The sequence below is a fragment of the Pithys albifrons genome, chromosome 28, assembly GCF_047495875.1.
Source record: "Pithys albifrons albifrons isolate INPA30051 chromosome 28, PitAlb_v1, whole genome shotgun sequence".
NCBI classification, from domain to species: domain Eukaryota; kingdom Metazoa; phylum Chordata; class Aves; order Passeriformes; family Thamnophilidae; genus Pithys; species Pithys albifrons.
Genome location: NC_092485.1, coordinates 6,711,576 through 6,737,104, shown reverse-complemented (window position 1 = coordinate 6,737,104; position 25,529 = coordinate 6,711,576). Strand labels below are relative to the sequence as shown.

Sequence of the window (25,529 nt, the reverse complement as noted above, 5' to 3'; positions counted from 1 at the left end):
GGGCACAGGCTCGGGCTCGGGCTCGGGCTCGGGCTCGGGCTCGGGCTCAGGCTCAGGCTCAGGGGGCGGTACCGGCCCCGGTTCCGGCTCCGCCCGCTCGAGGCCACCGAGCGCGCGTGCCCAGCCCGGTGGGCCGGCCGGTTCAGGGGCGGGCGCAGGGGCCGGGGCAGGGCCGGGCGCGGCGCAGGCGCCCGGGGCCGCCGGCGGTGGCGGCCATGGAGCGGAAAGGTGAGCGTGGCGCGGCCTTCGCCGCCCCCCGCGGGGCCTCCGCCGGGCCCCCCGCGCCTCACGCCCCGCTCTCTCTCCTTCTCTCTCTCAGTGCTGGCGCTGCAGGCCCGGAAGAAGCGGACCAAAGCCAAGAAGGACAAGGCCCAGAGGAAGTAAGTGCGGCCCCGGCTCCCTTCAGGCGGCATCTCCCGCCGCCACCGCCGCCTCTTTGTTTCCCTCGTCTCTCCCCGTGGGGAAGGGGCTGCCAAGCCCGGCGGCCCGAGCGGCGCCCCGGGGCAGAGGAGCGGGCGAGCCCCTCGGGCCGGCGGGTGTTGAACGGGAGCTCGGTGAGGGCACGTTTCGGGCGCCCGCACGAGCGCGTGGTCCGCGGTTCCTTGAGATGGCTGGGCGGATGGGAGGGTCTGTGTGCCCTGCTGCTCCCCGAGACCTCGCAGTGGAGCTGCAGTCGTGCTTGTGGCTGGTGCTCCGTCCTTGCAGGCTGTACCCCGGGGGAGTTGTCAGCATCCCCTCTCTGCAGCCTCTCGGGCACTTCAGTAACCCTTGGCTTTAGGAACCAGCTTCTCTTGACTGTCTTTCCCCTCTTGCCTCTTGAGATTTTATTTTCTTCTTTTTTAATCTCGCCGAAAGAATGCTGTGATGTGTTGTTTACTTCTCCCTCTAACTTTGGTGCTCTCGTGTGGCTTCTCTCCTACCAGAGGAATGCCACAAGTCTTTATGTGTGGTGAACTTTTGGATGCAGATACAAAAATTTAAAGAACTGCAGTAAATTCTAAACAGTGGCTTCCCCCAGACTGCATTAAGTACTGTGTTCAGTGCTACTCGTGGATTCCTTTCTAGTGAAACATGATGGTAAATCCTAGAGCTGGTCCAGTGTGCTCCATAAAATGCTGCTTATTCCTGTAAAATCTCTGATATCTCAGAAGGTTTTTTACTCGCTGGTGCCTGGGAACCAAATGCTTTGGTAAGCAAGGCTTTGGCAGTGGGAGTTGGAGATTTTTCCCTTTAGGCCTGCTTTCTTAGTCACTTCCTCAGATAAATTACTGGGATTTTAATTTCTTGTTGCTTCCAGCTGAGATTCAGTTGTTTCGAGACAGGGCTTTTTGAGGAGTGAGGAGCACTAACTAAAGTATCTGGGAGGTGTGTGTTATGGTTCCATGCTATTCTGTACGTGTTCCTGGTATTTCTTGAAGGTAATATAAGGGCAATTTTTGAAGTTCTCTGCTTTTTCTCTTAACTTCTCTATGAAGAATTCATTGTTAATTCTATACGTGTTACTTTTTTTTTCTTCTCTAGCTGCAGACAAACAATACTGACTCTGCCAATAGAGTCCACAGTGCAGCTGGAAAGCCTGATTTCTGTGTGAATTCTGAGGTTGCTGAATGGTAACTTTCAGTGCTGGCATGTTGGTGGTTTTTTCCCAAATGTTTTTTAACGACATATCCAGGGCAGGTTAACTGCACTATTAGTTAGCTCTTCATTTTGCCATTAACCTTGATTTCAGTGGAGAGCCATAATTATTTGTAAAATGCTGTGTTTGTATTCTCAAACTTCATGCTTCAACTCTGTCTTCTAGTACCATAGGTTTATTAGTTCATGCCTCAGAAATTAAAGAAACTTCCATGTATTTTATGCTTTATGTTGTAGAACTAAAAGAACCCAGTGTCAGCCTCTAACTTTAGGTACAGTTCCACAACATTTCTGCTATTTAAATACAAAGCTGCTCAAGTTAAATCTTGGAAAATAAGCTTAACTGACTTGTTGCAAGACTCCATAAAATCTAAACTTGAAACTGCATGGAATGTGCTTTTAGCATCAGATGTTCTGTGGTAGTTTAGAGCATGCATGTAGTTTTTCTGTGGCATATTGTTCTCTGGACATGTGCAGTAAAACACATGAAACAACTGATTTCAAAAGGTTGAGTTTAGTAAGTGTTATGAATTATTATGAGTAAGTATAAAAGCAGAGAATGTTCTGAAGAGTTTTAAAACAATTCAGAATATCTCTCATTTTAGGAAAGAACTACACCTACTTTACCTATCAACTGAATCTGGTTAAAAACAGAAAGGAAAAAAAACCCACTTGGAAAGGTTCAAATAATCAAAATGAGTAGTGTGTCATACAAAACCAAAAAGTTACTTCTTTTTCTCATCATTCAGTAGTTACATTGGTGCATGTCAGGTTCAGGCAAGACCAGCCTAAACTGGTTATTTACAGAAACACCTTGTAAATACCAACTATAATGCCTTGGTGCAGCAAGGTAGTGTCTGTTTAGGAAGCAGGTCAGAGTAACAGTAGATCATCAACTTGATTTTTGAAGATCCCAGGTGCTATTTGGAGGGGAATGTGGCTTTGAGTTGAGTTAGCTGTTGTTCAGAAGTGATGCTGAAGCATGGCATCTACCTGCTTTCATTTAAAAGAGATGCACAAGAGTCACAGGAAGGTTGGAACAGACCTCTCAGATGGAGTCTAATTTTCGCCTGATCCCTCCCTTGTCAGCCAGACCAGAGCACTGAGTGTCGGGTCCAGTCGTTTTTTTGAAGGCCTCTGGGGACAGTGACCCCAGTGCCTCCCTGGGCAGTGGAGTGCAGTGTGTAAGATCTGATGTTTAACAACCCTTTCCATGTGGAAAGTCCTCCTGAGAATTCCTTCTTCATTTCATAGTCTGTAAGACTCTTGCACTCTGTGGAATAAAAGCCTAATACACAAGGAAGATCAAGTATTTACTTCAAAACTGATTCTATTTGAAAATGCAAGCTTCTATTTGAACTAAAACACAAATATAGTTGTACTTTATCAACATTGCTGGTAATTTATAATGGAATTGGGCACTTGTGACTGTTAGATGGTATTTGCCAGTAAAATACTGTGGGATTTTTACGTCTGTGTTTTGTGTTGCAAAGCCTTAGAAGTGCAAATTGTTTTCTTTGTCCTAGGAGTAGAGCCAGAGTTTAAAAACTATTCTAAAACACCCATCCAGATTCAAAGCAGTTAAAGAAATGGGCAAGAAACTGAACAAAAAGTTCTATATTATAGCTTATTTCTCAGATAGGAAGAAAATAATTGTATTACCTAGAACTGGGCTACATGTCTGTATAATGTGTGGGTGGTGGGTATTTTTATTTGCTCATGTACAAACCCAGCAGTTCTGTTTGAGGGATGTTGAACCGATTGTGCCACAGAGCAGAATGTTTTATTACTGTAAGCATGAATATCCACAAAGGTAGTGACAGCCATACAGTATGTGGCTTGTTCTGAAAAATGTGCATGATCTGAATTACTTTCTTCCAGTTCTGCATGCACTGGTGACTTAACTTAATTCTTACAGGCTTTACGGAGTGGGAGATATTTTTTCACACGAGTTTCAATAGATCCTCTGTCTCCCTCAGCTCTTGCAGGGAGGCAGAGGCAGAGCTGAGTTGTAGGCTTGCTTCCTCCCCATCTTCCCAAATGCCTGCAATATTCATTATTTTCAAGAAACTGGTTTACATTTACCTGAAGTTCTCTGGCAAGACTCTTGACATGGCAGTGAAACCTCACTTCTTTCGTCCTCCTCTCTAGACTTGCTCTGAAGAGAGATGAATTTGGTAGTTTTTCCACGTATGAAGTCTGGCCAGCAGAAAATTCTTCGCAGGATCTGATACTTTCCAGTTTGTTACTGAACACTTTGCTTGTATCCCTTGTGTCTAGAGGGCACATTCTAGGCCCTAGAGTTCTGACAGCCATCTTGGTTTCTTCCTTAACTTACTCAAAGCTTTGCCTGGGATCAGGATCTTGCATTATGTTTTCCTCACTTGTCTTTCATAATTAATACCAGGGATATGTCTTTTGTAACTATTTTGAGTATAAGTGTAAAGTAGAGTCAGAATGCATTGCCCTCAGATCTTTTACATTCAAATACAGAAGGGATTATGGGACTATGACAGGACACAACAAAAGATGTGCTGGTTTCTATGGAAGTCCCTTGGTTTGGAATAGCAGAGGGTTCTACAAACAGCTTTTTAAGTGCTCAGCCCAAGACAGTGTGGGGGAGTGCGTGAGGGGAGCAAGAAACATGATTGCCTGTTATTTGTATATTAATACTCTTCTCATGTGGAAGTCATTATTTATCTTCAAACTGAGCTCCCACAGATCTCCTACTCGAGTATGTCTTGGAGCCACTGAGTGCTGTTCTTTAAAAGCTAAATGTTCAACTGTCTTCAGTCTTCTTTTAAGTTCTTGACAGTGGTATTCCTGTAGCTCTGGGGTGAGATGCAAGACTGAATGAGTTGCAATAATCACAAAATAATGTGGATTATAGACTCAAAAGTCCTCTGTAATCTATGATTTATAATTCCTGCAAATCTCTTCAAAATAGTTGAAATTTCTAAAGCAGAAAGGTCAGCTGCATACAAGCAGGAAAATAATTTTATCATTTCAGACCTGAATTCGTACTGAGAGTTGATGTGTAATCAGTTACCCTTTTTACTGAACATGAGGTTTGCCAGCAGATCTGCCTGTAAGCGTGTTGGAGGCTGGCACCAGAAACAGTCATTCTCACTAGATGTGCCTTAACATGATCCTGAAATTACAGACACACTGAGGAACAGTAATGAGATGCAGCCTGCAAGCACACTTAAAGACTTGTCTTGATGCACACATGTGAAAATGGGAGGGAGATTTTAAATCTGCTCTTTGTTATGCCATATGGAGTTTTTTCTTTTTCTGAAATTAAAACACGGAATCCTAAACAGCAGTCAAGGTGAGACTTTGCTGTAGTGAGTGCAGAGCCCTGGAAATGGTTGGCTGGATGGTTAAGGTCAAAAACAATGCTTTGTTCAGCAAGAGTCCAAGGGTGTGTTTACCTTTATCTGCAGTAATTATTCATCTTGCATTCACTGAATTCAGTTCTTCTTGGGGGTGTTTCATGTGTGTAATTTGAGCTCACAAATAAGGGATGGCAGTGTTTATGAAGACTGTTGCAGTCAACTTAAAAATCATTTAGGTAAGCATTTCTCTTCAGTTTCCTACAGATAGGTGTCATCTTGGCAAACACCAAGGGAGAGACAGACTAAGATGAAGAGGAGTAAGGAGAGCATCTGTTTTGTTTGTACATATATAAGGATGATGGATGTGACAGAAGTGATTTGGGCTCAATGTATGTTACTTTCCTTGCTTGAGGGTGGATGGACTCTGCTTTTGTATCTATTTAAAGAAAGTAGATAGGTAGCATGGACAGTATTTCTGCTGTTTTGGGCATGAGGAAGAATACTTCTTTCCTGTCAAAAACAGAGTTTTGAGGAAGTCACTCTTAATGCTCATAAATGGGAGAACCAGACACCTCTTTTGGAGTGTTTTGTTATGTAAGTTCCTGGAGCAGAGAACAAGTTCAGAGCTTTGATGGTGAAGTTGTATGTGGAGACTTGGCTGTGTGTCTGGTAATTTAGAGAGCACAGGAAAAGAACCTCTGCTGGTGCCACTCGGTGGTAGGAAGAAGGCAGCCCCCTGGTTGCACTGTGTGCACTGACAGATGGGGCTGTGGTCTCCTGGATCCACCTCAGTGCAAATCAGGAAGAACCCACACTGTGTGATCAGGATTGGTTAAATAATTTTTTACCTTATTTTTAGTGTGTGGACCAGCTAACTGATTCTATTGAAAACTGGGAAGAGAATTCAAAATTGTTTTTTCAAGTTCTTTAAACACGTTTTTGTAAGGAATAAGTGGGTGACTGAATTCTTTTAGTTCCTGCAAATAACTTTTACTGTCCCTGCTGTGCATTGCAGAAGTGAACAGAGTTGTGGAGTGATATCTTCAATGAATGTGGAGCAAAATCTTGTCTCCAGTGGCAAATTTTGCATGTTGTTAGCACCTTTTCTAATATGAAGAGGTTTGGCAACGTTAACTGTTCAAGGGAGGTTCAGACTTTAGTGACCTTCTAGGGTGAGAATACCTCAGATACACAACGAAGTGAACCCATTTCTTCTTTAAACCTCGTGGTTTGAAAGTGCAGGGCCAGCTTCAGAGTGTCTTTCACTAATGAAGTCCTGTGTAGCAGAGAAATCTCTAAATTATTATTTGCTATGTCATGTTGTTGCTGACTTGTTTCCCCTATCACTTACATAAACCAGCAGCATAAACAGGCACAGGAAATGGCTGGTAATTCTTCTCCATTGTTGGAGGATGATGTTAAGTGCCTGCTGCTGTGAAAAATACTCAGTTCAACTTTTTAAAAAAGATTTGACGACTCCTGCTTGCTTTGCTACTTATGAGCATAAAGGGTAAGTTTGTCTTGTAGCTCTGGCTGGGAAGTTTCGGATTAGTTCAGAAAATTAATTTTTACTTTGAACGCCCTTTCTCTCCTGCGTGATTGTGCTGGCATTTCTCTATCAAAAGAGTTTGTCTGTCAGCAATTACCATGATCCTTCTTTTCATTCGAGCTTTGAATCCAGTAGGCTGCTGAATAGGCAAATAAAACCAGCTCGTTCAGGAAGATGAAACAAAATATCTGAATTTTTGTTTCTTTAGAGGAAAGAATGAGACAGGCATACATCAAGCGAAGGGAATGAATCTGTTTATGCTCACCCCTAACATGAGTGAATTTGCAGGAAGATCAGCTGAGAGAAGCCTCAGCCTTGCTGCACAGCCCTTCACCTGCAATGCAGTGCTGGGCAGCTGCAACTGGGGCTGGAGGCAAGTCCCTCTTCTCCCTCACTCTCATACAAAGCGTTGCTGCGTTCGAGAAGAACCAGCCCCCCTGCCTGCTGCTGATGACCCTCTGCTCCCTGGTCAGTGTGGGGCCTGATTTTTGATGGCTTTTTCGAAAACTGTTGGGCTGTCTTGGGGAATTTCTTTATCAATGGGAGGCCGTGCTTCATGCAGGTAGGTTACCCTTTTAATTTTGTCTCGTGAATTCACAGTTCTTCAGGCAGTGCTGAGATAAAAATGACTTTTGGAAGGGTCTCTAGATGTGGATTTGTATGAATTCATACAAGATACAGCATTTTACCTTAGCATTGCTCTTCCACATTGTTTTTCTTAAGCAGAATATTGCTATATAGCTGTAGAGGGATGCTGCAGACCCAGTTTATTCTGAAGATTAAGTAGCACATTACGAGAGGAAAAGGTGATCAGGGTATTCTTGGGTAGATCAGAGATGGCTAGAAAAAAAGTACCCTAAACCACCTGATTTAGTGTAGGCTTTTTATATATATTATCTGCATTTTTCAGTATTGCCAACAGCTGTTTCAGCTGTCATCTCCAAATACTGGGTAAGGATTTTTCTGCTGTTTTTAACAGCCTTTTGTGCCTTTTTTAAGAGTAGTGTCTTTGTGAGCAAAGCAGATCGATGAGGCTTGTGCTTTTGTGTATCAGTTTTTCTTAGGTAGTAATACACATATTCTGCTCTGATTAGTTCTCTCTTAATCTGTATCTTCAGCTGATGTGGTCATTTTGGGGGGAAGAACATGGTGGGATGTATTAACATCAAATGAATTTTCACAGGAAGGTGATGGAATGAGATGTATTTTGGAGGAGATTTCATAAAGGAAATAGCACTGCAGAAATGTATGTGACCTGAATAACTCTCTCACATTAGTTGGTATAATAGATAATAGTATACAAGTTAAATGCTTTTGGATCCCCATGACAGACTCAGATGCAGAGTACAGGGTGTGTTGTGTGCCAGACTCAGCAGCATAAGCTGTCAGCCCCTTAGGAGGGGCACAGAAAGCTTCCAAGAGAATAAATGGGGTTTAATGTTTCCAGTAACTTCTTCCTCAATGCATGAAATTACTGTTAGTGAAAAGCATTGGGTCTGCAGAATGGCATGATGCTTCTGTCAGTGGTTCTTAAGGTGAATTTTCTTTTGAATCCTTTCCAGTCCCCTACATCTTGTGCAGTTAAAGTGAAAATCTTGAGGCAGCGTTGGAGAGAATTCCTTTTTGCTACTTTGTGTGTGTGGCTCCTGGACATATTTCTGTTCAATTCTGCGTTCTTGTTCTCTTTATGCTGTTTATAGGATTTGTTGTCTGTGAACATTTAGTCTCCCCTTCAGCCATTCTGTCCATGGCCCTTTCTTGCCTTTGCTGCCTGCTCTTAATTTGGGGATAATGTGTGGCTTTGTAGCTCAGTTGTCCCCAAAGAAATGCAGCAATTTTAAAGTAGCTTTTTGACCTCTGAAACTTCCCACACCCCCTACAACTAGTTGCCTTCTTCCTACCCCTGGCTTACAGTTTTGTGACTGATGGGGGAAGAAGTCTAGATACTAAATATCTCAGGGCTGGGTCTAGCTTCAGTGTTGTGAATAAAAGTCTCATTAGCCTGGCAGTCTCGTTTTACCGTTTAAGACTAGTAAGCTCTGTTTCTTATCTGTTTCTGGATTAAAAAATCTGCAGTTCTCAATTAAGTCACAGCAGACTGGAATTAGTGTCCAGGGATGGGTTGTGCCTGGACTGACCTTTGTAGCTCTTCCTTGCTTTAATGAAGTTCAGCTGTAGATTGCAAATGGCTACAAATTTAGCCATCCTCAGACTGGAACACATGATTTCTTCCTTTTTGTGATCCACAGATATTTAAGATGGCTGTAATTTACTGTCTAGTGATGTATTTAATGTGTGAAGTTTCAGCAGAGTGCATGTGTAGTAGGTAAATGCTGAATATTCATTCTGCTATATAACTACTCAAAATGAAAATATTAAATTTGTCCCATGGATTAAGATTAGTTAGAACTGCTGTGATATGAATGTGCAGGACTCCAGCTCAGGTCCAAGTTGTGAAAACTGCATCTGAGGGCCTTTATACATTGGCAGATCCACTGGCATAACTGGGAGCTTTCTTTGAGCAAAATGAGTTGAATTTGAGAGCGTGTGCTGGAAGGCATCAGTGTTATCTGCTACTTCCATGGGACAACAGTTTCAGTACAAAAACTTCCTCTAACTCACACTGACTGGGAAGCTCATTTTAAAGAATATCTTGTGCTTATTGTCATTGCTGTACTGAAGTTTGCCCACCTCTTTGGACAACTCCAGCTTTTTTAAATATCTCATACTTCTAAGGAAAGCAAGCTTAATGTTGATATCCTGCCCTATTTTTCCCTTAAATCTTGCTAATGCAAATGGGCTATAGGCATTGCTTTCATTATAAATGTTTGCATTCTACAAAAGGATCTTGAATATTAAACTTTCTAGACATTCAACCATTCCCTGTAATGATTTGTAAAGGAAATAAATTACGTGATTTAGAGTTATCTCATGACCTGTTTGGCTGTAATCAGTGTATGCCAGGAAGGAGTTGAGACATGGGAGACAGTGTATGTTTTAACTTGGGGAACTCAAAAACAGTGTGAACGTGTGAGAGCACTGAGGTGGCCTTTGCTGACATGATCTTCACAGGCAAGAACTCAGAGTAGCACATTGAGTGAAAAGTTAAACAACTGACATTAACGTTTTTATTTATGAATGTGAGAGTGAAAAACTCCACTGCCTCAGTGCCTGATTTCAATCCCTCTGCAAGCCTGAACTGTCACCAGTTTGCTGAGCATCTGCTGTGCCACACTTCAGACAACTGTAAGAAACTTTGGACCTTGAGTGAAGAGACAAACTAGAAATGCACTTACCATATGAGAACAGGAGAAATAAAGATCAATTAGTGGCTTTAGAGTTTTAAAGTGTTAGAAGCAAAAGAATTGTTAAATAAATGTTCATTTGGCCTTGAATGTGAAAGGGCACAAGTTCTAAAACACTTGTTTACTTTTTTCCCAAAGGAGTGAAAATTAATTGATGTTAGTCTTTAAAATAACATTAATCAACATTTAAATCTTCAGGTTTTACATGTGATAACAAATAAAATACAAATTTCAAAAGTTCTCACTGAATGAAAGCCTGGGAAGGAGTTCAAAGAAGCCAAGATTTCAGTGGGATCATTAAGCTTTTAACTTGCTATCTTGTCTGGCCATTTATTTGTTCTACTGTGAAAGTGAATCTGGGACGTTCAGTTTTATTTCTCACTAGTATAGGAAAAATTGTTTCTCTTTACTTTTATACTACCTTAGGAGTAAAAGCATTTAAATGTGAATAGTTTTTCTGAAAGCTGAATATTGCATCTTCTTCTTTGTCAGCAATGCCTTGAGTGACATGAGAGCCACAGGCCTGAAGGGAATGTGAGACATACAGTGTGTTCTCTTTCAGACCTGACACTCAGCACAGGGGTCCTGCTGCTCATTCAGAGAATGATCTCCCAGAGCAAGAGGAAGAAATCCTGGGATCAGATGATGATGAGCAAGAGGATCCAAATGATTACTGTAAAGGTGAGAATTTGCCTGTTTAAGATGCAGATTTTGAATGTAATTAAGAATTCCTTTCATGACTCATTTGCTATGGAGAATGAAAACAGACTCCATCTTACGTTAAGGGTGTTTTGAAACTGCATGGCAATAATAACATTTTTCAAGCCAACATGAAATGGAAAAGCTCTTCTCCAAGCTTCCCTCTGTAATCAGTCAAGACTCAAGTTGAGAACTGTTTTTAATACATGAGTTTAAAGCTGTTAACTTTTCCTCTGTGCCAGAGGGCTTTCAATATTGATAAAAGCAAGGAGGCATTTAATTCCTTTCTTATTTTCATCCTTCAAATCCTTTTCAAATTCTTCCGTTTTCTTTGGAAGATCAGATCATCATCATCTTGGTATCCATTCTTCAGGAAACTTTGTGTCTGCAAATAATCTTCCACTGTTCCTCTGAGCAGGAGCCAAATACACAGAAAATGGAAATGCTAAAATCAAAATACCAAATCACTTTTTTTTTTCTGTATTTTCTGCCAGTTCCCTTGTATCTTTGTCTGGCTTTTCATGTTTTTGCTTCTGTTATGGAATGCTTCTGCACAGTCAGCAGCTTGACAGACATGAGTGGTACGGGGAGGAGACTTGCCTGTTTTCAGTGGTGATGTCAAATGGCAAAGTGCCTTTCAGTCAGGAAGGCAATTGCAAGGAAAATTCTGTTGGGATCTTGGGTGCAGTGCTCTTTCATGTTATGGGGTCAGAGCATGCAGAAGCTGAAAGATTCTATTACTGGCCATCACAACCTGTGTTCTGCAAAGGTGGTCAGCCTAGCAGACTTCAGATGCTTTCACTGAGGAGATGCTATTTTGTGACCTGATTGAAAATGTCAGTCATTCTAGCTCAATTATATTAAAACTTTTGAGTCAACTACAGGGCTGTTCAGAATTCTTCTCTAACATACTGTGTATTTGTACTAGCAAGAGCCAGTTAGAGAAACACTTGCATTTGTTTATATGATTAAAAATTTAAACACATCAAATAAGCCTCCCTTAAGTTTTGATGCTAGTTCCACACACCTGTTCTTGGTTCCTCCTGCTGCTTTTCTAGGTGGTTATCACCTTGTGAAAATAGGAGATCTCTTTAATGGACGATACCATGTGATTCGGAAGCTTGGATGGGGCCACTTCTCCACTGTGTGGCTGGCTTGGGACATCCAGTAAGTCCTTCTGTTCTAGCTGATGTTTCTGGTGGGAATGCACAAGTGTGATCAGAAAACATACTTTTATAGGTTTTTATAGATGAAAACACAAAACACAGCCATTCACATCCTAACACAGAAGTTTCTTTTGATACTGTGCATGCCAGTGTGTGGGAGGGAAATAACAGGACAGACCATATATGTGGGAAGAATAGTCTTGTGTTTAGCAGTTTCTGACCTATTATTACATTTTATGAGAAATGACTAACATGAATGTTTTGTAAAAAAGACCTAAGTCTTCAGGTGTTTAAACCTTATTTTTCCATTATACTTGAAATAAGCTCTCTTGCATGCAAAAGAATTGGGATAAGTCTGGAGAGCAAGTTCTTTGTACGAGCATTAACAGTTTCCAATTTACTTGCCATGTGTGCATAGAGGGAGGAGATTTGTGGCAATGAAGGTGGTGAAGAGTGCAGAGCACTACACAGAAACAGCACTAGATGAAATCAAGTTGCTAAAATCGGTGAGTGCCTGAGTTGGGTTCAAGTCTCTTTTTTTTTTTTCCTGTTTTGGGAAGTTTAGATTTGTCATGTGCTTGGTATTTCTAGATCATCTAGAATTTTTGTAGGAACCTAGCAGTGGTGCAGGAGATCTGACTTCACAATAACCTTTTCTCTGCAGGTCCGCAACAGTGACCCAAATGATCCAAGTAAAGAGAGAGTTGTTCAGTTATTGGATGACTTCAAGATTTCAGGAGTTAATGGTTCTCGTATCCTTTTGAGGACTAAAAGTGAAGAACTGCATAAAGATGGGAGGGAGTTGGCTGGGCAGCTGTCCTGTCTGGACTGGGGAGCAGTGCCTAGGCATCCCTTTCCCTGCCCAAGAAAACTTGCTGTAGAACAGTCTGCTTCAAAACTGCCTGCTAAGCTCAGGATCATTCAGCCTGAGGTAACATGTGTCAGCTGTGGAAGCAGCACTGTTTGGTCCTGCTTTTAACATCCTGCTGCCAGTTACTGAATTTGGACTGAATGGCTGTGTCAGAGGTACCTTTGGGAAAGCCCATCTATCCCAGCCTTTCCATTTTACGAGCAGCCTGTTTAAGCCTACTTAAATAACCTGTTATTTGAGTAAAGCAGTACAAAATGTTAAGATCAGTAGCTGAAAATAGCAAACACGTGCCATCTATAACTTGATAATAAGCTTGTTTTCTAGTTATGGAAGCATCTTACTGTGTATTTTATCAGCATTGTTAGGATGTTTAAAGTGTATTGCTTTGAAAATCCCCTGTAGTTCTGTGAACAGTCTTCTAATAGCCAGTTATTTGTAACAAGTCCTAATGGATCCCTAACATTTGAAAGTTGCACTTTCAGGCATGTTTTTACTTTGTGATAGCTTAGATTTTATTTCAATGAGAATTACTAGGCTGTTTGAGATAATTGAGCTGTAAATTATAAATATGCTAACACTTCGGAAAACAGTAGACCCATAATGTATTTTTTCTATTAATGTAATATGAATATATTAGCTTTTTTCTGAGTAAATATTGACTTGATCCTGTATTTTTTCCACTCTTGTCAAACGTTTACTTTCTGCCAGTGTAGATGAAAAGCAGCCTAATAAAAAACTCTTAGAAGTTTGACTTCTAAAGCAAGGGCACTGTACTGGATATGTCATTGGAGTGACTGTAGCTGTTGAGATCTTAGAGCCAAAAAGCAGATGACATAAATATTGTTGAAGTCCAGGCTTGTCAAAAGTTTGTTTTGCTGGTAAAGAGGCAAGGGAGGGCAAACAAAGTTAACCTAATTATTTAGAAGATGACTTATGAAATGGAAATTTTATTATCTTTTCAGGTAATGCTGCTACAGGGAGATGTGGTATTGAATTTTGCCTGAGGTGAAAGCCTAGGCTGTTCCAACCACGAAGCCCACTCACTACTGGCAGTAAATACTAATGCACACTTGCTTGTGTAACTGGCTTGCACTCAAAGCAGGAGATTGCTACTGCTGTAGTAGGACCATTGTGCTAACCAACTCCATTCCTAACCAGCTCCATCCCTCTGTATTGTGTGTTTTAGCTAATGGCACTGTTGTGTAGGATAGGATGCTGCTGTTCTAAACTACATTAGAAGGATGAGGGTTCTTTAATATATAAGAAAATATAACTGCTGTGGATTTCTTTTGATCCTCAGTCCTGGGAATTCAGGGCTCCTTGGGTCAGGATGTCCATTTCTTTCCTTGATTGAGTTCCAGATATCTGTATGGTGTTTGAAGTTCTAGGGCATCATCTTCTAAAGTGGATTATAAAGTCAAATTATCAGGGGCTTCCACTCCCTTGTGTCAAAAAAATCATCAAACAGGTAAGTTCCAGTTCTGATTACACTGTTTCCCTGACCCAGTTAAAACTCTTTCACTAATCTTTCTCAGGTCTAAGAAAACAAAAGTTAAAATCAGTAGTATCTCTCTGGCACAGCCAGATATTCTTGGGTTGATACTTCCTTTCTCTACTGCAAACTCCTTCTCCTGTAGATATTTTCTGACACATAAACCATGATGGGAAGCCAGGTTTGCTTTTAACCTCTTCTTACCCTGGTCATTCCTCCTAAGTGAAGTATTTTTTTTAAACTGTCACAGTAAGCACAGTGTTTAATGATGGGAAGAGCAAGGGAATGTTCTCCCCACTGAATGGTTGCCTAAAAAGAACATCTTTCTACATGTGAAGTGGAGGGGAGGAGGAGAGTGTGATTTTATTGTAGAGTCTTAAGATTACATTTTCAACTGTGATAAGGTACGAGGGTAAATAGAATATTGGCAAATCATAACTAAAATCTGCATGCAAATCTCTTTTGTGGCACTGCATAGTAACCACTGATCACATTAGCTCTAATGTGGAGTATTCTCAAACATGGAAGCCCTTCGGGTTCATTTGCCATCCTAGGCAATTTTGCACTTTTACTTCACTCAATTTGCTCATTTTTTGCTTTGTCTAATGGTTGATTTCCTTCTTTCTTGTCTGCAGGTTCTTCAGGGGCTGGATTACTTGCATACAAAATGTCGAATCATTCACACAGATATTAAACCTGAGAACATTCTTCTGTGTGTCAATGACCAGTATATTCGCAGGCTGGCTGCAGAAGCAACAGAGTGGCAAAGATCTGGGGCTCCCCCACCCTCTGGCTCTGCAGGTGGCTTTTTGGTGGTTCCTCCCTCCTTCCCGCCCCCCCTGCCTGAAAATTGGTGCTCTCTCTCCCACATAGCCCAATATCATCACTGGTCTCACTAAGGAAAGCTTCCTGAGTGCAGTGGAACAATATTGCAAGCAACCTCTGAAAACTCAACTGTAAATTGTGAAGTTAGTCATAAGTTGTAACTCAAAGATGACTGGGAGGGCAGTTTGTGTAAGAAAAATGGAGGGATGAGAAATGCATGCTGGCACCTGCTCTTAATACAGCTAATCTGGTACTAGTAAAGTGGTAGGGTAGTCAGTCCTACGTAGCACAATGCTGATGTACTCAGTATAGAACTGGAGTGAAAATGTGGCAACACACTGCTCAGATTTTCTTCAAAACTTTGTTAGCTTTCCTTCCATGATGCTGTACCAGTGTATATTGGAAGGCTCTGTCAGTCATAATCTTACAAGACCAACACTGAGCTGAACCCATCACAGCATAGCTTAGCTTAAGGCAGGTCCCCTAAGTTTGGTATTTTAATGCTTTGATTTGTATTTTCATTTTGGTAAGATGCATAATACATGCAGTAAATGAAGCTATGTGACAGGAAGTTTGTCCTTGATATCAACCAAGTCTCCAGTCTGGAATTTTAATTCTTCATTTATTCGTTTAATGTTTTTCTCATTTTTTTATTGTTTGTTTTTGGGTTTTTTGGTTTTTTTTTCAGAGGAATGTGACTTCAAAGTAACATTTGCTGATATCATTAAAATGCCATTACTGAACCACATAGGGAAAAGCTTACCTTAAGATCAGAATGCAGTTACAGTTTTTGAATATAGACATACTAATTTATTGATCTTCCTTTCCCTTTCAGTGAGCACTGCACCACAGCCAAAACCAGTAAGTGTAATAGCTTTCATCTCTAAGTATCCATCTTCTGATAGCATCTACTGCATTGTTTCATAATCCAGTCAGCATTAAGGAAAAACAGATTCATATCAGAAGAAAAAGTGTGATTTGTGTTTGGCACAGGCATCAGGTTCAGTGCTGTCTTGGAGATATAAATAGTATTAGCTCATATATCACCAGAATGAGGAGTCCTTGTGGTGATCTCAGGGTCTGCTGTGAAGGCAACTATTCTGTAGAGTCTGAGGTCCCTCACTTGAAGAATAATGTAGGTTTCTCAGGCCAGGGCAAAAATGCACTCATAAGATCCACAGACAACTGGTTCAAAAGCCAAAATAGCTGGTTTTTATCTGAGACAAGAGCTGTCTCATCACAGACTGCTTCCTCAGCTCTAAAATAAAATAAAACTTGGCACATTTTAGATTTATTGAAATATGAAATGCTAAGTCAAATTTCTCTGCTTGCTTCTCTGTAGGCTGACAAAATGTCAAAGAACAAGAAAAAGAAATTGAAAAAGAAGCAGAAACGACAGGCTGAGTTGTTAGAGAAACGAATGCAAGAGATAGAGGAAATGGAAAAGGAAGCAAGCCCTGGGCAGACACAGCCTGAAGAGGAGGAAGCAGCTCAGACCCCTCTGGAAATGCTCATAAAAGTTAGTCCACCAGAGGAAAATGTCAGCAAAAAGACAGGTACAAACCTAAAATATTGCTGATACGGAGTGGACAGTGTTGTCCATTCGTTCATGTGAGTATGAGGAGAGAGTACCTTTATCAGATGGCTGTTGTCATTTAACCTGTTTGCATTGCATTCTACACTTGTAAAGAGGCTGGGAAATCCCGTTACAAACTCAGTCAATGATTGTTTGTGTTCAGTTACATGTTGACAACTCCCTCCTTCTGAAGCTCCCTTGAATAGCTTCCAGCTATTTGTTTAGACACATTCTGCTACATTCTCATTTTCCACTCTTTCAGCCCAAGGCCTTGTACAAGAGCAATCTAATCTAATGGGAAGCAGCGTGGAAAAATGTGTAACAGAAATAAACTGCAACGGAGTGATACAAATGACGGACTTTACAGCCTCTGGGAATCAAGGGTCTGTGCGACTGGAGGAAGACCTTCATAATGCCAATGACTGTGGCAATCACCCTCATATGCAGAAGACTGAGAATCTGCATAGCCACAAGTACAGTCAGCATAGCAGTGACTCAGAGAACAGGCCTCAAGAAGCAATATCGGACTCGTTTGTGCCCTTAGTTTCAGAGGATTCCATGGTGTGTCAGCCCACGTCCAATGAAGAGCAGTCATTCAACGTGCAGGAGATTAACAATTTTCAGGAAAGCATCCGGACAGAGGTCCCTTCAGAAGATGAGAATGAGAATAATAGCCCGTCAGACAACAAAGGTATAAGAGGAACCTTGTAAGAAAAGGCTCCTTTCTCCTTTATGGGGGAGAGTTCTGTTACAACACTTCATCAGAGTATTAATAGAAACATGCATTTTGTAGGCTGAAGTGATCAGAACCACTTGTTTGAGCTTTTTCCTGCCAGGAGTAATTAACCTGACAGTCATAGTTCTAGCTGTTCACTGTAGCTTCCAGTTGAAGTTGCACCTTAGTTTTGACTTTCCAATGCATTAAGTGCTCCTGTTTTTAACAAGTACATTTGGTTTTCAGTGTAGGAACACATTCTCCTTTGAATAAGGTGTTGTGTGATTTAGAAACATCTACAAATGGTCACTGGCTGCTCAATTAGGGGATGAGTACTGTTCAGTGTATTCTGATAGTTTTGTCCTTAATATGGAGCAGAGGTAACTCCTCTCAGTTACTCAAGATGGCTATTTTCCCAGAACTGAAAATGCAGCCTGAAACAAAGCTTATACAGCATAGGGAATAAACCCCAAAACTCTTTAATGGTTTTGTTTGAGTATGATTTGCTTCAGGGTGAAAAAAAATGTCCTCAAAGTTTAGGAGAACATAAAGACATCAATAGCGTAGAGCAGTTAAAAAACACGTTCTGTGTGTTAAAATATGAATTGATAAAACTGTCCATTTTTGCATCTTTGTCTCAATGTCAGGTGAAGTATATCTGCTTGGAGAAGGAGGACAAAACTAACTTTTGTACTTGTTAAAGCAAAGGTATTCTAGCATTTTCTTGGCAGAGTATGGCTGAGGAGTTACATGGACGAAAAGTAACGAAAGAAATTTATATTTTGAAACTTGAACTGCACTTAGCTGGATGCCTCTGCTAGATTACTAGGTGTCTTTTGCTACTCACAGCCCTCTCCCAAATTGCTTTAGGGCTATAGCTGGATGTAATTTAGTTACTTAGTATTTTTGCTCTCTTCTGTGTCATTCAGTTTTCCCAGTATATAGCTCTTGTAATTTTGTTGCAGCACTGACTGATGGGTATGTCAAAAAGATAATATGGGGACTCTAGTTCCTTAAAGATTTAGGAAGACTTAACAGTTGTGAGGCTTGATCTGTTTCTTGCAATGCTCTTATTTAAGCAGATTTTTTAAATATAGATAGACTTCTTAAGGCTGTGCAGCGACTGCTGGGAAATAGTCACTCTTGGATATGCGTACTTGTCCTTCTGCTTTGTGACAGCAGTCAGTGCTAGTGGTGCTACCTCTGTTGCTGGTAGTGCAGACTGCTGATTTTTATGCCTAAGCATCAGGGAGAGGAAAGTTCTGATCCATAAGAAAAACCCTTTGTGGCTAAGGAGAGGGTGACACTGTCTGTGTAGCTTTAATCAGCTGTTTTACACATTGCCTCTAGGAAAATCAACTGCTGGGAATTTCCTTCTTAATCCTCTTGAGCCCAAGAATGCAGATAAGCTCAAAGTGAAGATCGCTGACCTAGGAAACGCCTGCTGGGTGGTACGTGTGTAGACTTTTCATGTTGACTGTTTAAACCTGGAAATACATTCACAGTATACCAAGATGGAAAATAATCTGTAAAATAGATCCCTAGACCTGGCTGTGAAAATATGAGTTTGGAACTGTGATGGGAAAAAGAGAGGGAGAAGCAGGGACAAAAAGAAAGAAATGGTCCTTAAACATAAGCTTTCAGTCTGTGCTTTTGGTGTCTCACTGGCATTAGATTTACTTCTAATAGCCCTGTGAACCACATCACATACAGTGTGTACAAATCTGCATATGTGATATTTCTAAAGGAGTTTGTAGCAGTCTTGGAGACTGAGGAAGTTGCAGACAATTGCTCTGATGTGCTAGTTCTGTAGCTTATCAGGTCATTTCAGTGGGTTTAGGAGCACATGAAAGACAGTCACGCAACAAAACTCCAAAGTTTTATTCTTTAATGGTTGTGCTATGCTGCTTTCAAATGTGTGACATTTCAAATAGAAAAAAATCTCTTTTACTTGGCTTCTAAACTGGCAAAATACTTCAGATCTCAGGGGTGAGATAAGTCAGCTCAGAATTGTACATCAGGCTTGCAGTGATCTCTTACACTGGTGGTGCTTATCTGCCTTAAAGTAGCTGGATCATGGCCTGTCTGTCATGACTGGGTATGAGAGGTAAACCTTCTGAAAGAGTCTTTCCTTACTCAGTTTTTGTGCCTTGCTTTCCTCTAAATTGCTGGATGTTTTACTTGAGGAGTGTCTCATTTAGAGCATTTAAACAGCGTATGTAGAAATAAAAGGAAATAGTTAATGAGGCTGTAAAATGCAGGCAAAATGTAATGGTAATGAACTTCGATCTACTCTGGCCTTCCAGGTTGTTGATTCTCCTCTTTTAAACAGTCTTTAACTTTTTAGTAAAACATTTCTTCTATTTAGCACAAGCACTTCACTGAAGACATCCAGACGAGACAGTACCGGTCCTTGGAGGTGTTGATAGGGTCAGGGTACAACACCCCTGCTGACATCTGGAGCACAGCATGCATGGTGAGTGGTGTCAGCTGGGGGATTTGACACTCCTTCTGCAAAGCATGCTGCAAAATTCATTTGTGCTGTGTGCTCTGAGCTGCCAAGTGACTGGCCAAACTTGGCAAAAAACCCTTACAAGTGTTCAGGCAACTTCTAGACTGGCTGAATACCATGTTTCCATACCAGAGCTGGTGATTTATTCATTTATTCCTGCTCCCCTCCATGTGGCTTTCCTTTTGAAAGTTCTGTTGTACAGCATCACAGATTTCAAATGCCAGTGTACTTTGCCCATCATGTTTTCTGGAAAAACAAGACGACCATGCAGTTCTGAAGATGGTATCTTTCTATATTAAAAAAGCCTTTCTGCTGTATCTAACACTGTTTCACAGATGCCTGCACTATAATTTCTAATTTTTGACATCCTCTGCATGTTTGGAATTGGTGTATAATCCAAGTAATACTGAGATGAGGCTGAAGGTGTTCTGTAATAGCTGGCAAATGTAGAATATGGTGATTAAAAAGATCAGTCTAGTCAGTTACCGCATGTGCCTCTTTAGTGTCTCCATTCTGTGTTTTATACACATGAAATCTTGGGGTTTTTTATTTTAAGCTTTGAAAATAGACTTTTTCGCTGTCTTGGAAAACAAGCTGTGGTTTTGATGAATGTGTTAAAAGAAAATGTGACAGGGTCATGTGTTCTCTGCAGCACGTGTAGCCAAAATTACACAGTGTGCCTACTTCAACAGTTTGAAACAGCAGTTCATAAAGAAAACTAAGAACACAGAAGGTCAGAGGTAGTATTCTGAGTAAGAGTGAATGCATAAAGGGTAAATATGTTAGAGAATTTAGGAGTGGTGAGTTGAAATGAGTGCAGATGTTTTTCTGATTTTAAACATGTTTTTGTATCTACAGACAAACGTTTAGAGATTAACTGAAAAAGGTCTCTGAAATTTGGGGAGAGGAAACAATCTTTGTATAAAAAAGCCCAAAACAAGAAAACAACCCCAGAAACTATATTTTAGACATGACATAATTTTTGCAAAATGCTGCTGAGGGGAGGAGGAGGAAAGGCTAAGCATGTGAAATACCTTAACTTTGTGGTTTCATGCTGACGTCCTGCACTGTGCTGTGATCCAGAATTCATCACAGGTGTGCCTGTGCCTGTGATGTTTTTAATTATGAAGTCATTGCACATCTTAGGCTGTCATGGTGTACTTTAAGATTACAGCTGTGTATGAGAGTTTTGCAGGTTATTCTTTCCCACTGCTTTGCTTGTGACCCACAGAGATTTGCACAGTGTTGTGAAGTGATTTAATGTGCTTATTTCTGTTTGTTTAGGCCTTTGAGTTAGCAACAGGAGACTATCTCTTCGAGCCTCATTCTGGAGAAGATTACTCACGAGATGAAGGTCTGTTTCAGTGTTTCCTTTCTAAAACAGGACATGAAATCTAATGGTTGCCTCTTCAGAATGACCCTTATCTTTTGAGTTACAATGCAAATGCTCCTTGCAAAAAGATTATTTACTTAAATTAGCAGCAACTGTGCTAAAGCCTCTGCAGTAAAACACCATGCAACAAGTCCATATTCTTGTTCTGGTGTTCCACATTCCTCTTGCTGCCGGATTCTTTACCTTGTGTCTCAGACTGATTATGCCTCAAATTCCCCTTATATTTTCTTAGTCTTGTCCTCTGACTTTTTTGTTGCTTAGGGTAATCTTGATTTCAGGTTGATCTCAATGTAATTTTTAAGTCTTTGTCCTTATATCCCAGAACAGTAAACTGCAGCATATAGATGTCGTGTGTGGTTTGTTTTTTGGTTTTTTTTACATGCAGATCACATTGCATTGATCATAGAACTTCTGGGGAAAATACCTCGCAAGCTCATTTTGGCAGGAAAATATTCCAAGGAGTTTTTCACCAAAAAAGGTAAAAGAAAACAAAGAAATACCACTTAGCCACTCATCTTCTACCCCAAATACACAGGAGTGTCTTGCTGGAACTGCCAGTTAGAAATAGATGCCAGCAAAGATGCCTCTTTAAGTCTCTCCTTTGTTTTATGAGAAGCTTTATCAGAAAAACTGCAGTTAAATATAAGGCATTCTTGTCTTACTGCTACAAGTATCCTACATCCTAGTATTGGCCATCATGGTGTAGATCAAATGCAGCAAGTAGAAAAACAGTACAGTAGATGTTTAGTCAAACTTCATGTGGCTTTATAGAGCTGATCTTCATCAGCTAGAGGTGGTGACTCACTTTTGAAGTCTACTCTAGACAGCTTTACTCTTCCCAGCATGCCAGTCACCTTAAACAGTGCCTTGGATCGTGAGCCAATTGCTCAGAGCACACAGGATTATCATAAAGTCCTCAGTACCCCAGAAATGTATTGAGTCAAAAGAGTAGGTTTTGACCTAGTTTAATACCTTTTTTGTTGATAAAAACCAACCCTTTTTTGTTGGTAGCATATTGCTTTCTCAAACAGTGCTGTATGCATTGTATGTATTCCAAAGTCAGTGGCACAATGTTTATCTGTCATGTCAAAGCAGCATAAATGGTGATTTAATCAAGTTAATATTTGCTTATATTGGATCTGAAATAGGAGGTGGAAAAGAACGTTTTGAGGAAGTACATTCCTGTAACAGGCTTCTAAAGAACCTAGAAAAGGGCTTTTAATGTAATTTACTTCTCCTTTCAGCCTTCCCTACTACTTTATATTCCCTATGCCCAACTATTGGAACAGTGTCTGAATTCAATCTGTCACGTTTGTTTTATTTATAGGCTATTATATTAAGCTGCTCTGTTCCCATGTCTTGCCAGACTTAACCTGTCTGTCTTGGGTTTTCAGGGGATCTGAAGCACATCACCAAACTGAAGCCCTGGGGCCTTTTTGAAGTATTGGTGGAAAAATACGAGTGGTCCCAAGACGAGGCAGCTGCATTCACAGACTTCTTACTACCTATGCTGGAGCTGATCCCAGAGAAGAGAGCTACAGCAGCAGAGTGTCTCAGGCACCCCTGGCTTAACTCATAGAAGCTTCAGTGCAGTGCCATAGCATTACACTCTGGTTTACAGCATAGCCTACACAAACCCAGCTGCCCCTTCACAGATCCACTGTTCTCCTTATTCACTTGCAGTGTGAAGCTTTTTCTTCAAGGCTTCCAAGATTTTAGATAAATTTAACATGTTCTGCTGAATTTGCTTGTGTGACTTAATGGGGACTTTTCTCAGCCAGTGGATGTCATCGGTGTTTTGCCTTGATTGGGCTTCACCAAAGACTAATTGACTAGAATATGAAACTTTCCCTCAGTCTCCTCACTGTTAGGCACTGTGTGTTACAGATGTGAGCTCACCCATGCTCAGATGTGCTCCCTTAGCTAGATTTCAACTCCTTTCTTCATGAGGGCCATGCAAAGATCTCACTGACTCAGGAGTAAATTTCCCACTGTTCATCCAGTAGCTAGTGATGGAGTGAGAAGTAGCAGGTGGTGCCAATTATTGTAGAGCAAAGACATTGAAATCCTCCATCACTTTCTAGGTGTCTATTGTATTCTTTGCTTTCCAGTCACAAACTTTTATTTAGTTCTAGCTGCTTTTGACTTTTTTAAACCTAGGTTTTAGTGTCCTTTATTTCTTCCTCCAAAGTGCCCTGTCTCTTTACTTTTTCCTTACTTGTGCCCTCGATAGTCAGAATAGTTTCTGAACTTGATGTTTTCTACTTCAATGCCTGTGACTAAAAGGCAAGGAAAATGCAAAAGCTGGAACTGACTCAACGCACAATCTTCAGCACACAGATGGGTTCACCCCTTGGTCTGCAAAGTGAGAGCCTTGTTGCAGGCAACTCTTAACATTATATCAAGCTGTAAGTTTGGGGGATTTTCTTATCCCTTACCGGGCACATTTTGCCTTGCTTGAGCTGGTTGCTGTATTTGTGAGAGGCTGGTTTTCATGGATGCAGCCTACTCTGACTTTTAATTTTTGACCATTCACTTTTTTCCTTGGGAAAGGGTTGCAGCGCCTGTATCACAGCCATGCCATAGCCCTGGACTTTCAAAATTAACACTTGAAGTCTCAGTGTAAACATTTCTCTTAATTTGCTTCAGGTGCAGGCCTTCAGAAATAACTTCCCAGCATGGGACTGCCTTTTATTTTGTGGGCCATTAGCACAAGAAGAGCTAGCAGAAGTGCAAGAGAATTGGCTTTTCCATGTAGATTCTGGGTTAGAAGCTGGTTCTAGAGTTACCCCAAGTAAAAAATGTTCTATGGGGCTTCTATGAAAACTTCTCAGAGGAGGGGTGGATATAATGAGGTCAATGGGTTAATTTTAATTAAAGTTAAATCACTGTGGCATTTACTAGTTTTATGATGGCTTCTTCTAGAGTTGCCCATCCTATTACAGATTCGGTGCATCCTGCTCTTCTCTAAGCAAAATTTGGCAGCATTGAGACTTCAGAGGCACTTCCTTACTCTGGACCAAACCAGCCTTTGGATTTGTGGTGGCTTTCAGAGGATAGAAGTTGTTGGAAGCCACCCAGATGTTGTCCAAGACAATTATGTTGCCAAAGCTGCCAAGATCACTGTTATGTGTCACTTCTGTGTGTGTGTTTGGAAATTCTGGTTCGTAAGGATTGTTCATTGGTAAACTGCGTCATTTAATCCACTGGAAAAGAGTTTATCTGGTTCAGAGCCTCACAGGGCTTATTTATGCAAATCATGCTGCATGTTCCTTTAGTAGTAGATCAGGTTCTCTATGCATATAATACAAAAGGAAAGGCAGGTAACATACCAAAAAGGCTTCAAACTGCTGATTTGACTTTTTTTTCCTTTCATCTGAAGTTTTCCAGTTCTGGGTCTCTTCTGTATCTGTTAGAGGAGGACTGCAGACAGTACTGGATTCCAACTTACTGTGAAGATACACTGGCAGGGCAAACAACTCCTGTGGTCTTGAAAGCTCACCCAGTCCTGTGTACTTGAGGACTGGCTGATGAAGGAACATTTCCTAGAAGGGGTCTGCAAGCTTTGACTCTTAAGAGCTCCTGCCTGTCCTTTCTTCCCTTTCCTCTGCCACCCTTGCCTGAAGGAGGATAGCCAAGGCTAGAGCCAGCTTGTGAGCTGAATGCCTGCAGAAGCAGCTGTCACAATTCAGTCTTGCACTGTCTGCTCCTTCACCTGGGGTTTGTTAAACTTCCAAATTGCCATAACGTGCTCACGCTAAAGGATTTGTACTTGCAGTGTCAGTCTAAAACCTGAAGCAAAATACATTTTTATTCTTTCTACTTGGGTTCTTTGTCTTTTTTTTGTGAAAGCCCTACAATAAACAGATTATTTAATAACTGAGCCCTAGTCTTCATACATTCCCTTTCTAAGTCTGTTCTTTTCTGAGTCAGTGGCCCATGGATGGAATTTGCTTCACTAGTGAGCACTTAATTGTGATTTCCAGAATGAGACCCAGGGAGATGGTGTAGGTGAAGATTTTGTTGCTGGTGTTGGGATCTGTTTTAAAAGGTGGGGGAAGGGTAATAAATAGCAGGACAACTCTGTTTTTCTTTTGTCATATCTCTGCTGTCTTCCCTAGCCAAGAATCTTTATAAAACCTTCCCAGACACTTTTTTAGAGGGGAAACATAAAATTGCAAGGTACTTGTCAGAACTGAATTGACTGCTGCAGGAACCAACAAATTACAGCAAGTAGAAATGAAAACCATCGTGCCAGCTAATTTTGAGTTCTGACCAGGTAAGAGCCAGACAGGATAATAATGTCCTGCTTTATCTTCTGCAGCAATGGACTGTGCCACAGGCTGCCATGGGTGGGTGTTCCATGGGATGAGAGATGAGAGCTAAATCACATTACTGGAGTGGTGCAGTGAGTTGATGCTGACTGGCACCGTCTGCTGTGGTTTGAGGGTGC

General features: G+C 41.1%; 1 protein-coding gene across 1 annotated transcript; it reads left to right on the top strand.

Annotated features, from left to right (window-relative positions):
- The first annotated feature begins 151 nt into the window (after positions 1 to 151).
- SRPK1 (SRSF protein kinase 1) lies at positions 152 to 24,960 on the top strand. Its single transcript, XM_071578926.1, has 16 exons — positions 152 to 228; positions 320 to 380; positions 10,390 to 10,508; positions 11,585 to 11,693; positions 12,111 to 12,198; positions 12,357 to 12,444; positions 13,925 to 14,031; positions 14,691 to 14,856; positions 15,716 to 15,741; positions 16,223 to 16,436; positions 16,719 to 17,147; positions 18,522 to 18,622; positions 19,540 to 19,647; positions 20,968 to 21,037; positions 21,462 to 21,554; positions 22,471 to 24,960. Exons 1-16 carry the CDS (start codon positions 216 to 218, stop codon positions 22,653 to 22,655), a joined length of 1,977 nt encoding a protein of 658 aa, XP_071435027.1. The 5' UTR covers positions 152 to 215; the 3' UTR covers positions 22,656 to 24,960.
- The last annotated feature ends 569 nt before the right edge of the window (positions 24,961 to 25,529 follow it).